Source organism: Struthio camelus, chromosome 33 (assembly GCF_040807025.1).
Source record: "Struthio camelus isolate bStrCam1 chromosome 33, bStrCam1.hap1, whole genome shotgun sequence".
Taxonomy (NCBI): domain Eukaryota; kingdom Metazoa; phylum Chordata; class Aves; order Struthioniformes; family Struthionidae; genus Struthio; species Struthio camelus.
The window spans coordinates 245,651-259,504 of NC_090974.1; the positions used below are offsets into that span (position 1 = coordinate 245,651).

Here is a 13,854-nt window from a genome sequence, read left to right on the forward strand (position 1 = left end):
GGGTGCAAAGAGATGCGATGCAGGACGCAAAGAGATGCGATGCCGGGTGCAAAGAGATGCGATGCAGGGTGCAAAGAGATGCGATGCCGGACGCAAAGAGATGCGATGCCGGGTGCAAAGAGATGCGATGCCGGGTGCAAAGAGATGCGATGCCGGACGCAAAGAGATGCGATGCCGGGTGCAAAGAGATGCGATGGAGGGTGCAAAGAGATGCGATGCAGGGCGCAAAGAGATGCGATGCAGGACGCAAAGAGATGCGATGCCGGGTGCAAAGAGATGCAATGCAGGGCACAAAGAGATGCGATGCCGGGTGCAAAGAGATGCGATGCAGGGCGCAAAGAGATGCGATGCAGGGCGCAAAGAGATGCGATGCCGGGCGCAAAGAGATGCGATGCAGGACGCAAAGAGATGCGATGCCGGGCACAAAGAGATGCGATGCAGGACGCAAAGAGATGCGATGCAGGGCGCAAAGAGATGCGATGCAGGGCGCAAAGAGATGCGATGCCGGGCACAAAGAGATGCGATGCCGGGTGCAAAGAGATGCGATGCCGGACGCAAAGAGATGCAATGCAGGGCACAAAGAGATGCGATGCCGGGTGCAAAGAGATGCGATGCCGGGTGCAAAGAGATGCGATGCAGGATGCAAAGAGATGCGGTGCAGGGCACAAAGAGATGCGATGCCGGGTGCAAAGAGATGCGATGCAGGGTGCAAAGAGATGCGATGCAGGGCGCAAAGAGATGCGATGCCGGGCGCAAAGAGATGCGATGCAGGGTGCAAAGAGATGCGATGCAGGGTGCAAAGAGATGCGATGCAGGACGCAAAGAGATGCGATGCCGGGTGCAAAGAGATGCGATGCAGGGTGCAAAGAGATGCGATGCCGGACGCAAAGAGATGCGATGCCGGGTGCAAAGAGATGCGATGCCGGGTGCAAAGAGATGCGATGCCGGACGCAAAGAGATGCGATGCCGGGTGCAAAGAGATGCGATGCCGGGTGCAAAGAGATGCGATGCCGGGTGCAAAGAGATGCGATGCAGGGTGCAAAGAGATGCGATGCCGGACGCAAAGAGATGCAATGCAGGACGCAAAGAGATGCGATGCCGGACGCAAAGAGATGCGATGCAGGGTGCAAAGAGATGCGATGCCGGGTGCAAAGAGATGCGATGCCGGGTGCAAAGAGATGCGATGCCGGGTGCAAAGAGATGCGATGCAGGGCGCAAAGAGATGCGATGCAGGACGCAAAGAGATGCGATGCAGGACGCAAAGAGATGCGATGCCGGGTGCAAAGAGATGCGATGCAGGGTGCAAAGAGATGCGATGCAGGGTGCAAAGAGATGCGATGCAGGACGCAAAGAGATGCGATGCAGGGCACAAAGAGATGCGATGGAGGGTGCAAAGAGATGCGATGCAGGGCGCAAAGAGATGCGATGCAGGACGCAAAGAGATGCGATGCCGGGCGCAAAGAGATGCGATGCCGGGCGCAAAGAGATGCGATGCAGGGTGCAAAGAGATGCGATGCCGGGTGCAAAGAGATGCGATGCCGGGCGCAAAGAGATGTGATGCAGGACGCAAAGAGATGCGATGCAGGGTGCAAAGAGATGCGATGCCGGGTGCAAAGAGATGCGATGCAGGGTGCAAAGAGATGCGATGCCGGGTGCAAAGAGATGCGATGCAGGGCGCAAAGAGATGCGATGCCGGGTGCAAAGAGATGCGATGCCGGGTGCAAAGAGATGCGATGCCGGGCGCAAAGAGATGCGATGCCGGGCGCAAAGAGATGCGATGCAGGGTGCAAAGAGATGCGATGCAGGGCGCAAAGAGATGCGATGCCGGGTGCAAAGAGATGTGATGCAGGACGCAAAGAGATGCAACGCGAGGCCGCCGCAACGCCCCCCTCCTGTGCCGCGGCAGGTCGACGGCATCCTCGTGGAGCTGCCCTTCAGCCACGGCGAGCAGGTGACGGCCTTCGCCAGCGGCGTGCACGGCTTCCTCCAGACGGACTTCGAGCTGACCGTCACCTTCGACTGGCACAGCTACGCCCGCGTCATCCTGCCGGGCAGCTACGCCGGCGCCGTGTGCGGCCTGTGCGGCGACGGCGACGGCGACGCCGCCAACGACCTGGTGGCCCGCGAGGGCGGCCCGCCGGCGGCCGACGCCACGGCCTTCGGCGACAGCTGGAAGGTGGCCGACGTGCCCGGTTGCTCGGCCGGTTGCACGGCCGGCTGCCGGCTCTGCTCCGAGGCGGAGAAGCGCGTCTACCGGGGCGACAAGCACTGCGGCATCCTCGTGCGGCGCGGCGGGCCGCTGGCGCCCTGCCACGCCGCCCTCGACCCGGCGCCCTACTTCGACGACTGCCTCTTCGACACCTGCCAGTACGAGGGCCACCAGGAGACGGCGTGCCGCGCCGTGGCCGCCTACGTGGCCGAGTGCCAGCGACGCGGCGTGGCCGTCAAGCCCTGGCGCACCGCCGCCTTCTGCAGTGAGTCGCCGGCGGCCGAGCTGGGCCAAGCCGCTCGCGAGCCACGTGGCTTTGCGGCCCGCCGGGCTCTGCGTCCCGCTTTGCTCTGCGTCCCGCTTCCCTCTGCGTCCCGCTTTCCTTTGCATCCCGCTTCCTTTGCAGCCCGCTTTCCTTTGCATCCCACTTCCTTTGCAGCCCGCTTTCCTTTGCATCCTGCTTTCCTTTGCATCCCGCTTCCTTTGCATCCCACCTCCTTTGCATCCCTCTTGCCTTTGCATCCCATTTCCTTTGCATCCCACTTCTTTTGCATCCCTCTTGCCTTTCCATCCCACTTTGCTTTGCATTCTGCTTTCCTTTGCATTCTGCTTCCTTTGCATCCCACCTCCTTTGCATCCTTCTTGCCTTTGCATCCCTCTTGACTTTGCATCCCTCTTGCCTTTGCATCCCTCTTGTCTTTACTTCCCATTTCCTTTGCATCTCGCTTACTTTGCGTACCTCTCCCTTGCATCCCGCTTTGCTTTGCATCCCACTTCCTTTGCATCCTTCTTTCCTTTCCATCCCGCTTTGCTTTGCATTCTGCTTTTCTTTGCATCCTGCTTTCCTTTGCATCCCACTCACTTTACATCCCTCTTTCTCTTGCATCCCACTCCCTTTGCATCTCCCTTCCCTTTGCATCCTGCTCCCTTTGTATCCCCCTTCCCTTTGCATCCCACTTTCTTTTGCATCCTGCTCACTTTGCATCCCTCTTTCTCTTGCATCCCACTTTCCTTTGCATCCCGCTCCCTTTGCATCCCACTTTCCTTTGCATCCCGCTCCCTTTGCATCCCCCTTCCCTTTGCATCCCGCTTTCTTTTGCATCCTGCTCACTTTGCATCCCTCTTTCTCTTGCATCCTGCTTCCCTGTGCATCCCGCTCCCTTTGCATCCCCCTTCCCTTTGCATCCCCCTTCCCTTTGCATCCCGCTCCCTTCGCATTACTTTTCCCTCGCTGCTCTGCCGCCCGCCTCGCCTCACCCTTCCCGCCTCCTCCCGCAGGTCCCGTCTGCCCGCCGAACGAACACTACGAGCTGTGCGGCCCGGGCTGCCCGGCCACCTGCGTGGACCTGAGCTCCCCGGCGAGCTGCGAGGCGCCGTGCGCCGAGGGCTGCGTCTGCGACGAGGGCTTGGTGCGCAGCGGCGGCCGGTGCGTGCCGCCGGGCCAGTGCGGCTGCGAGCACGGCGGCCGCTACTACCGGAAGGGCGACACGTTCGTGCCTTGCCCGGAGTGCACGGAGCGGTGCACGTGCGGCGCCGGCGGCGCCGTCACCTGCCGGCCCCAGCGCTGCCGCCGGGGCGAGGAGTGCGCCGTGCGGGACGGCGCCCGGGGCTGCTACGCCAGCGCCTGCGCCCGCTGCGAGCTGGCCGGCCCCTCCTACTACAAGGCCTTCGACGGGCGCCCCTTCCACTTCTTCGGCACCTGCGCCTACACGCTGGCCAAGGCGGAGGAAGGCGAAGGCGGCCTGGCGCCCTTCGAGGTGCAGGCGCAGAAGGCGCCCGACGGGCTGCTGAGCGCCGTGCTGGTCTCCGTCCGGGGCTACACCATCGCCATGAGCAAAGGGAAGCGCTGGGAAGTGACGGTGAGCCGGCTCGGGCGCCCGCTTGCCTCCCGCTTGCCTTTGCCCCCTGCCTGCCCCTGCAGCCCGCCGGGCTTGGCCTCCCGTTTGGCTTTGCAGCCGGCTTTGCTTTGCATCTTCTTTCCTTTGCATCCCCCTTTCCCTTGCATCCCTCTTCCCTTTGCATCCTCTTTCCTTTGCATCCTGCTTCCCTTTGCATCCTGCTTTCCTTTGCATCCTCTTCCCCTTGCATCCTGCTTTGCTTTGCATCCCCCTTTCCCTTGCATCCCTCTTTCCTTTGCATCCCACTCTTTTGCATCCCTCTTTCTCTTGCATCCTCCTCTCCTTTGCATCCTCTTCCCTTTGTATCCTCTTCCCTTTGCATCCTCTTCCCTTTGCATCCCACTGTCCTTTGCATCCCGCTTCCCTTTGCATCCTGCTTCCCTTTGCATCCTCTTTCCTTTGCATCCTGCTTTGCTTTACATCCTCTTCCCTTTGCATCCTCTTTTCTTTGCATCCCGCTCTTTTGCACCCCTCTTTCCTTTGCCTCCCCCTTTCCTTTGCATCCCTCTTTCCTTTGCATCCCTCTTCCCTTTGCATCCCTCTTCCCTTTGCATCCTCTTTCCTTTGCCTCCCCCTTTACTCTGCATCCCTCTTTGCTTTGCATCCCAACATTGGGGGGGGCACGTGTACATTTTTTCGGACGGGGCCCCTTTTTTGCACCGGTGTCTTCCTCCCCCCTCCAGATGCTGCCTTTTCCTCGGACCACTGCATTTCCTTTGCACAGCGCAATATTTCCGCGCTGGCGCATTTGTTTTGCATGGTGCATGTGTTTTGCCCGGTGCATTCTCTTTGCACTATGCGTTCGTTTTGCATAGTGCATTGCCTTTGCATGCATGTGTTTTGCTCGGTGCATTTTCTTTGCGTGGTGCGTTTGCTTTGCCCGGTGCATTTTCTTTGCATGGTGCATGTGTTTTGCACGGTGCATTTGCTTTGCATGGTGCATTTGTTTTGCCCGGTGCATTGTCTTTGCACTATGCATTTGTTTTGCATGCTGCATTGTCTTTGCATGGTGCATTTATTTTGCCCGGTGCATTGTCTTTGCACTATGCATTCGTTTTGCATGCTGCATTGTCTTTGCATGGTGCATTTATTTTGCCCGGTGCATTGTCTTTGCACTATGCATTTGTTTTGCATGGTGCATGTGTTTTGCATTGTGCATGTGTTTTGCATGGTGCATTTGCTTCACCCGGTGCATTGTCTTTGCATGGTGCATTGGTTTTGCCCAACGCATTTTCTTTGCCCGGTGCATTTTCTTTGCATGTAGCATTTGTTTTGCCTGGTGCATTTCCCTCGCACGGTGCATTTGCTTTGCATGGTGCATTTTCTTTGCACTATGCATTTGTTTTGCATGCTGCATTGTCTTTGCATGGTGCATTTGTTTTGTCCAGTGCATTTGTTTGTTTTGCCCGGTACATTTTCCTTGCACGGTGCATGTGTTTTGCCCCGTGCATTGTCTGTACATGGTGCATGTGTTTTACCCAGTGCATTTTCTTTGCATGGTGCATCGTCTTTGCACTATGCATTCCTTTTGCATGCTGCATTGTCTTTGCACGGTGCATGTGTTTTGCCCCGTGCATTTTCTTTGCCCTATGCTTTTGTCTTGCATGCTGCATTGTCTTTGCATGGTGCATGTGTTTTGCATGGTGCATTTGCTTTGCATGGTGCATTTGCTTCACCCGGTGCATTGTCTTTGCGCTATGCATTCGTTTTGCCCCGTGCATTGTCTGTACATGGTGCATGTGTTTTGCCAAACGCATTTTCTTTGCATGTAGCATTTGTTTTGCCCGGTGCATTTTCTTTGCATGGTGCATTTTCTTTGCATGGTGCATCATCTTTGCACTATGCATTCCTTTTGCATGCTGCATTGTCTTTGCACGGTGCATGTGTTTTGCCCAGTGCATTTTCTTTGCACTATGCATTCGTTTTGCATGCTGCATTGTCTTTGCATGGTGCATTTATTTTGCCCGGTGCATTGTCTTTGCACTATGCATTCGTTTTGCATGGTGCATGTGTTTTGCATGGTGCATGTGTTTTGCATGGTGCATCGTCTTTGCACTGTGCATTTGTTTTGCATGCTGCATTTGCCTTGCATGCTGCATGTGTTTTGCCCGGTGCATTGTCTTTGCCCGGGGCATTCGTTTCGCATGGTGCACTGTCTTTGCATGGTGCATGCATTCTGCCCGGTGCATTTTCCTTGCATGGTGCATTTTCCTTGCATGGTGCATTTGCTTTGCATGTTGCATTTGCTTCGCCCGGCGCATTTTTTTCTGCACCGGCGCAATATTTCCCCCCTCCCCCCAAAAACATACCCCCTCTTTTTGTTTCCTCCCCCTGCCCCCAACCCACTGCCTCCCCCCTGCCCCAGGTGAATGGCGAGCGCCACCTCCTGCCCCTCTCGCTGGCCAACGGCGCCGTCTGGGTCAACCAAGAAGGCGCCAACCTCGTGCTGCAAAGCCCGGATGGCCTCAAGGTGCTCTACGACGCCACCTCCTACGCCGTCGTCTCGCTGCCCGACGCCTACCTGGACCACGTCCGCGGCCTCTGCGCCGACGCCGCCGACCCCGCCGCCTGGAAAACGGAGGCCTCCGCTGGCGCCGACTGCGCCGACGACTGCGGCGCCGAGTGCCCGCGCTGCTCCGAAGGCGCCCTGGCGCCGTGGCGGGCGCCGGACCGGTGCGGCGCGGCGGCCGAAGCGGCGGGACCCTTCGGCGGCTGCCACGGCGCCGTCAGCCCGGCCGCCTACGTGGAGGCGTGCGCGCGGGAGGCGTGCGCCGGCGGCCCCGGCGCCGAGGCGGCCCGCTGCCGCGGCTTGCAGGCCTACGCCGCCGCCTGCCAGGCGGCCGGCGCCGAGCTCGGCGACTGGAGGACGGCGGCCGGCTGCCGTAAGCTGCCGCCGGTTTGCGGGGGGCGGGGAGGGGGGGGGAGGTTCGTGGTTTTGGGGTGGGGGGTTGGGGGGGGTTGGGGTGTTTCGGCGGCGGCGCACGTGGCCGGAGGAGGGGGATGCAAAGGGGATGCAAAGTGAGTGGGATGCACGGGAAAGCAGGATGCAAAGGAAAGGGGATGCAAAGGAAAGAGGGATGCAAGGGAAAGTGGATGCAAAGGAAGTGGGATGCAAAAGAAAGTGGGATGCACAGGAAGTGGGATGCACAGGAAAGTGGATGCACAGGAAAGGTGGATGCAAAGGAAAGGGGAGGCAAAGGAAAGAGGATGCACAGGAAAGTGGGATGCACAGGGAAGCGCATGCAAAGGAAAGAGGATGCAAAGGAGAGGAGGATGCAAAGGGAAGTAGGATGCAAAGGGAAGAGGATGCAAAGGAAGTGGGATGCAAAGGAAAGTGGGATGCAAAGGAAAGTGGGATGCAAAGGAAAATGGACATGAAGGAAAGCAGGATGCAAAGGGAAGAGGATGCAAAGGAAAGAGGGATGCAAGGGAAAGAGGAGGCAAAGGGAAGGGGGATGCAAAGTGAGTGGGGTGCACAGGAAAGTGGGTGCACAGGAAAGTGGGATGCAAAGAAAAGAGGATGCAAAGGGAAGAGGGTGCACAGGAAAGTGGGATGCAAAGGAAAGTGGATGTGAAGGAAAGGGGGATGCAAAAGAAAGCAGGTGCAAAGGGAAGAGGATGCAAATGAAAGAGGATGCAAAGAAAAGAGGGATGCAAAAGAAAGTGGGTGCAAAGGAAAGTGGGATGCAAAGGAAGCAGGATGCAAAGGGAAGAAGATGCAAAGGGAAGAGGATGCAAAGGAAGTGGGGTGCAAAGAAAAGAGGGATGCACAGGAAAGCAGATGCAAAGGGAAAGAGGATGCAAAGTGAGCAGGATGCAAAGGAAAGAGGATGCAAGGGAAAGTGGATGCAAAGGAAAATGGATGCGAAGGAAAGGGGATGCAAAGGACAGCGGGATGCAATGGAAAGTGAAACGGAAAGCCAAGCAGGATGCAAAGGGAAGAGGATGCAGGAGAAAGAGGGATGCAAAGGGAAGAGGATGCAAAGGGAAGAGGGATGCAAAGGGAAGAGGGATGCAAAGGGAAGAGGATGCAAAGGGAAGGGGGATGCAAAGGGAAGAGGGATAGAAAGGGAAGGGGGATGCAAAGCGAATGGGATGCACAGGAGAGTGGGATGCACAGCAAAGCGGATGCAAAGGAAAGGGGATGCAAAAGAAAGTGGGATGCAAAGGAAGCAGGATGCAAAGGGGAGAAGGATGCAAAGGGAAGAGGATGCAAAGGGAAGGGGGATGGAAAGCAAGGTGGGTTGCAAAAGAAAGAGGGCTGCAAGGGAAAGAGGATGCAAAGGAAAGCGGGACGCACAGCAAAGCCTTCACCTCCCAAACCGCGGGGGAACCGTCGCGGTGCCTTCGTTCCCTCGGCGCGCCTTGCACGAAAACGCCACGAGCCAAACGCCCCGATGAAATCGGGCTGGAAAATTGGGGTGGAAAGCCAAAATAACAAAAAAATAATTAATTAAATAAATAAAGACAGGAGCGGGGAGGGGGGAAACGTGGCGACAGTGGTGCAGGGCCGCCCGTCTGGCGCTTTTTGCCCCGCTGCAGCCATGGAGTGTCCCGCCAACAGCCACTACGCGCTGTGCACCCGCTCGTGCGACTTCGCCTGCGCCAGCCTCTCGGCCGCCCCGCGCTGCACCGGCAAATGCTTCGAGGGCTGCGAGTGCGACGCCGGCACCATGTTCAACGGGGAGGAGTGCGTCTCCGTGGACAGCTGCGGGTGCCTGCACCGCGGGCGCTACTTCGAGGTGGGTGCCGCCGCTTCGCACGGGTGCAGCCGGCCTCCCGGCGCGATGCGTTTTGGGGCAACGGCGGCCGCTTTGCACGGGTGCACGGGTGCATCCATCCTGGTGCAATGCATTTTGGGGCAACGGCGGCTGCTTTGCACGGGGTGCATGGGTGCATCCGTCCTCCTGGCGTGATGCATTTTGGGGCAACGGCGGCCGCTTTGCACGGGTGCTCGGGTGCATCCGTCCTCCTGGCACGATGCATTTTGGGGCAACAGTGGCCACTTTGCACGGGTGCTCGGGTGCATCCGTCCTCCTGGCACGATGCATTTTGGGGCAACAGTGGCCACTTTGCACGGGTGCTCGGGTGCATCCGTCCTCCTGGCACGATGCATTTTGGGGCAACGGCGGCTGCTTTGCACGGGTGCTCGGGTGCATCCGTCCTCCTGGCACGATGCATTTTGGTGCAACAGTGGCCACTTTGCACGGGTGCACGGGCGCATCTGTCCTCCCGGCACAGTGCATTTTGGGGCAACGGCAGCCGCTTTGCACGGGTGCACGGGTGCATCCATCCTGGTGCAATGCATTTTAGTGCAACCGCGGCCGCTTTGCATGGGTGCATCCGTCCTGGTGCAATGCATTTTGGGGCAACGGCTGCACCTTCGCACGGGTGCATCTGTCCTCCTGTTGTGATGCATTTTGGTGCAACCATAGCTGCTTTGCACGGGGTGCATGGGTGCATCCATCCTCCCGGCGTGATGAATTTTGGTGCAACAGCGGCCGCTTTGCACGGGTGCTCGGGTGCATCCATCCTGGTGCAATGCATTTTGGGGCAACAGTGGCCGCTTTGCACAGATGCACAGGTGCATCCATCCTGGTGCGATGCATTTTGGGGCAATGGCGGCTGCTTTGCATGGGTGCATCCGTCCTCCCGGCACAGTGCATTTTGGTGCAATGGTGGCCACTTTGCATGGGTGCTCAGGTGCATCCGTCCTCCTGGCGCGATGCATTTTGGGGCAACGGCGGCCACTTTGCATGGGTGCTCGGGTGCATCCGTCTCCCTGGCAGGATGCATTTTGGGGCAATGGTGGCCACTTTGCATGGGTGCTCGGGTGCATCCGTCCTCCTGGCACGATGCTTTTTGGTGCAACGGCGGCCACTTCGCACGGGTGCATCTGTCCCCCCGGCGCGATGCATTTTGGGGCAACGGCGGCCGCTTTGCACGGGGTGCGCGGGTGCATCCACCTCCCCCCCACCCCGATTTCCGCAGATCGCCGAGACGGTGCTTTCCGAGGACTGCACGGAGACCTGCACGTGCCGGGCGGCGGGCGCCGTGACCTGCAAGCGGACGAGCTGCCCCTTCGGCCAGACCTGCGCCCTGCGGGACGGCGTGCGGGGCTGCGTCGAGCAGCCGGGCCGTTGCACCCTGGCGCCGGCCAGCCGCTTCGCCTCCTTCGACGCCGCCACCGGCCCCAGCGTCCCGTTCGGCGTCTACGAGGTGGCGGCCCTCTGCGACCACGGCCACCCGGCTTGGTTTCGGGTGGTGGTGGTGGTGGGCGAGGACGCCGAGCGGGACCTGCCGGCCGTGCTGGCAGTGCACCTCTTCACCGGCGAGCCCTTCGTCACCATCAAGAAGAACAAGAAGGTCTGGGTAGGTCCTCCCGACCCATCCCATCCCGCTTCTGCCCTGCCGAAAATATTAAAAGCCCACCCAAAACACCAGCCAGATCTCCTCGCCCCTTGGGAAGAAATGGGGATGTCCACAGAGAACAGATGGGGGGAGCCCAGGCGTCCGGGTGGGGACCGGCTCCTCCTGCTCTGACCCAGCTTGATGCCTCCAAGACCTCGGTCAACAGCGTCAACCGTCTGGGTCTCCCTAGCTGCCATCCGGACCTAAAATGGAGGGGTTTTGCCCCGTCTTGGGCTCTGATGGGAGCGAAGGAGGAGGGTTGTGGGTGATGCCCAATGGATGGAGGTCTTCTCAACCCCGTCTTCACCCAACCTTGGGCATGTGTCCGCCCTCCAGCTCCATTGTGGGTGGATGCCCAATGGATGAAGGTCTTCTCAACCCCGTCTTCACCCAACCTTGGGCATGTGTCCGCCCTCCAGCTCCATTGTGGGGAGGATGATGCCCAATGGATGAAGGTCTTCTCAACCCCCATCTTTGCCCAACCTGGGGACGTGTCCTTCCGGCTCCATTTCGGGTGGTGGGTGATGCCTGATGGATGAAGGTCTTCTCAACCTCATCGTCGCCCAACCTTGAGGCCTAGCCACCAGTCACCTCCACTCCGTTGGGCATTGATGGGCACCACGTCCACCTCCCGCCCTCCCTCCACATCCCCCCCCCCCACCATGTCTCCCCAACCAGGTCAACGGGATCCCCACGAAGGTCCCCACCAAGGTGTCCGAAGACCTGACCATCACCGAATCCCAGACTGGTGACATCGTCATCGAGAAAGCCCCCGACTTCGTCATCCGCCTCAGCCCCCACGGCGAGATGACGGTGTCGGTCCCCAAGGAGCTGGGCGGCCGCTTGTGCGCCGCCTGCGGCAACTACAACGGCGAGCGCGGCGACGACCTCCAGTTGCCCGGCGGGCGCTGGGTGGAAGGTGTTGCGGAGCTCCTCAAGGCCTGGGAAGCGCCCGACTTCTTGCTGGTGAGTCTCAGCTTGTTCGTCTCACCGTCAACGGTAAATCCCCAATTACCTGTCTCTCCCTTCTCATTGGGGAACATTGCCTCCTGCTGCTGGTCCACACCAAGGAGAGCACCCAAAACCCCCATCCTTCACCCCATCGTCCTCCCCACATCTCCCGTTTTCCACCCGCTCCTTCCTATGGGGGAACATTGCCTCCTGCTGCTGGTCCACACCAAGGAGAGCACCCAAAACCCCCATCCTTCACCCCATCGTCCTCCCCACATCTCCCGTTTTCCACCCGTTCCTTCCTATGGGGGAACATTGCCTTCTGCTGCTGGTCCACACCAAGGAGAGCACCCAAAACCCCCATCCTTCACCCCATCGTCCTCCCCACATCTCCCGTTTTCCACCCGCTCCTTCCTATGGGGGAACATTGCCTCCTGCTGCTGGTCCACAGCCAGGAGAGCACCCAAAACCCCCATCCTTCACCCCATCGTCCTCCCCACATCTCCCGTTTTTCCACCCGTTCCTTCCTATGGGGGAACATTGCCTCCTGCTGCTGGTCCACAGCCAGGAGAGCACCCAAAACCCCCATCCTTCACCCCATCGTCCTCCCCACATCTCCCGTTTTCCACCCGTTCCTTCCTATGGGGGAACATTGCCTCCTGCTGCTGGTCCACACCAAGGAGAGCACCCAAAACCCCCATCCTTCACCCCATCGTCCTCCCCACATCTCCCGTTTTCCACCCGTTCCTTCCTATGGGGGAACATTGCCTCCTGCTGCTGGTCCACACCAAGGAGAGCACCCAAAACCCCCATCCTTCACCCCATCGTCCTCCCCACATCTCCCGTTTTCCACCCGTTCCTTCCTATGGGGGAACATTGCCTCCTGCTGCTGGTCCACAGCCAGGAGAGCACCCAAAACCCCCATCCTTCACCCCATCGTCCTCCCCACATCTCCCGTTTTTCCACCCGTTCCTTCCTATGGGGGAACATTGCCTCCTGCTGCTGGTCCACAGCCAGGAGAGCACCCAAAACCCCCATCCTTCACCCCATCGTCCTCCCCACACCTCCCGTTTTCCACCCGCTCCTTCCTATGGGGGAACATTGCCTCCTGCTGCTGGTCCACACCAAGGAGAGCACCCAAAACCCCCATCCTTCACCCCGTCACCCCTAAATCCCCCTTTTTCCACCCGGTTTTTGGGTTCCTCTCCTTCACTCTCGTTTCTTTCCTTCTCGTCCAGTGAGACACCCCGAAAATCCCCGCGACGCCGGACCAGCTCCGCTTGCTACCGCCACCACCCAATAAAAAGCCGCCGTTCACCCCCCCCATCGCCCGTTTCTTGGGGACTCCCCCCCCAAAAATCGCCTCCCCCCCCTTTTTTTTTCTACGCCGAGTCTTGGGGGCGAAAAGGGCCGAAAAGGGTTAAAAAAAAAAACAACCAAAAAAACAAAGGAGGAAAAACGAAGCGGCAGAAAAACCATCCGGATGGGGAAGGGCAGCGATGCCCCCGGGGTGGGGGCGGTACCCGGATGCCTGGGTCCCTTCCCAGCCCCGAGGCAGCTCCTGTCCCCCCTCCCCGTCCCCCGTCCCCCCCCAAAACCTTGACCCGGCTCAGTCAATATTGGCCGTCACGGCCACCGAGAGCCGCTGGCCCTGCTCGTGGCCCCGGGGGCTGCCGGGGCACCCGGACGCCTGGGCCCCTTTGGTGTGTGGGGGGGGAGCTGGATGCCTGAGCCCCTTTGGAGGGCAGCCGGACGCCTGGGCCCCTTTGAGGGGGGTCACCCGGACGCCTGGGCCCCTTCGAGAGGGGGGAACCTGGACGCCTGGGTCCCTTTGGCAGGAGGGGGGCAGCTGGATGGCTTAGTGCCCTCGGGGGGGGGCCCCCGGACGCCTGGGTCCCTTTGGAGGGGCACCCAGACGCCTGGGTCCCTTTGGCAGGAGGGGGCACCCGGACACCTGGGCCCCTTCGAGGGGGGGCACCAGGACACCTGGGCCCCTTCAGGTGGGGGGGGGACCTGGACACCTGGGCCCCTTCGGCGGGAGGAGGGCACCCGGATGGCTTAGTGCCCTCGGCTGGGGGGGGGGGGGGGGCAGCCGGACGCCTGGGTCCCTTCAGTGGGGGGGGGGCACCCGGATGCCTGGGCCCCTATGGCAAGAGGGGGCACCCGGACACCTGAGTCCCTTCGAGGGAGGGGCACCTGGACGCCTGGGTCCCTTTGCAGGGGGGGACACCCGGACGCCTGGGTCCCTTGTCGGGGGGGAGTGGGCACCCAGATGCCTTAGTGCCCTCAGGGTGGCACCCGGACACCTAGGCCCCTCTCGGCGGGGGGGCACCCAGATGCCTGGGTCCCTTCTGGGGGGGGGCACCCGGACGCCTGGGTCCCTTC

The 13,854-nt window shown here is 60.0% G+C and overlaps 1 protein-coding gene across 1 annotated transcript in view; it reads left to right on the plus strand.

The window, feature by feature from the left end:
• Positions 1–12,820, plus strand: part of FCGBP (Fc gamma binding protein) — a 34,925-nt gene extending 22,105 nt beyond the window's left edge. Inside the window, exons 15-21 of the mRNA XM_068923365.1 lie at positions 1,907–2,474; positions 3,488–4,068; positions 6,473–6,989; positions 8,650–8,849; positions 10,099–10,479; positions 11,197–11,484; positions 12,708–12,820. Of these exons, the coding sequence (XP_068779466.1) occupies positions 1,907–2,474; positions 3,488–4,068; positions 6,473–6,989; positions 8,650–8,849; positions 10,099–10,479; positions 11,197–11,484; positions 12,708–12,710 (2,538 nt within the window). The 3' untranslated portion in view covers positions 12,711–12,820. The remainder of the gene's footprint in view (positions 1–1,906; positions 2,475–3,487; positions 4,069–6,472; positions 6,990–8,649; positions 8,850–10,098; positions 10,480–11,196; positions 11,485–12,707) is intronic.
• Positions 12,821–13,854: the final 1,034 nt, after the last annotated feature.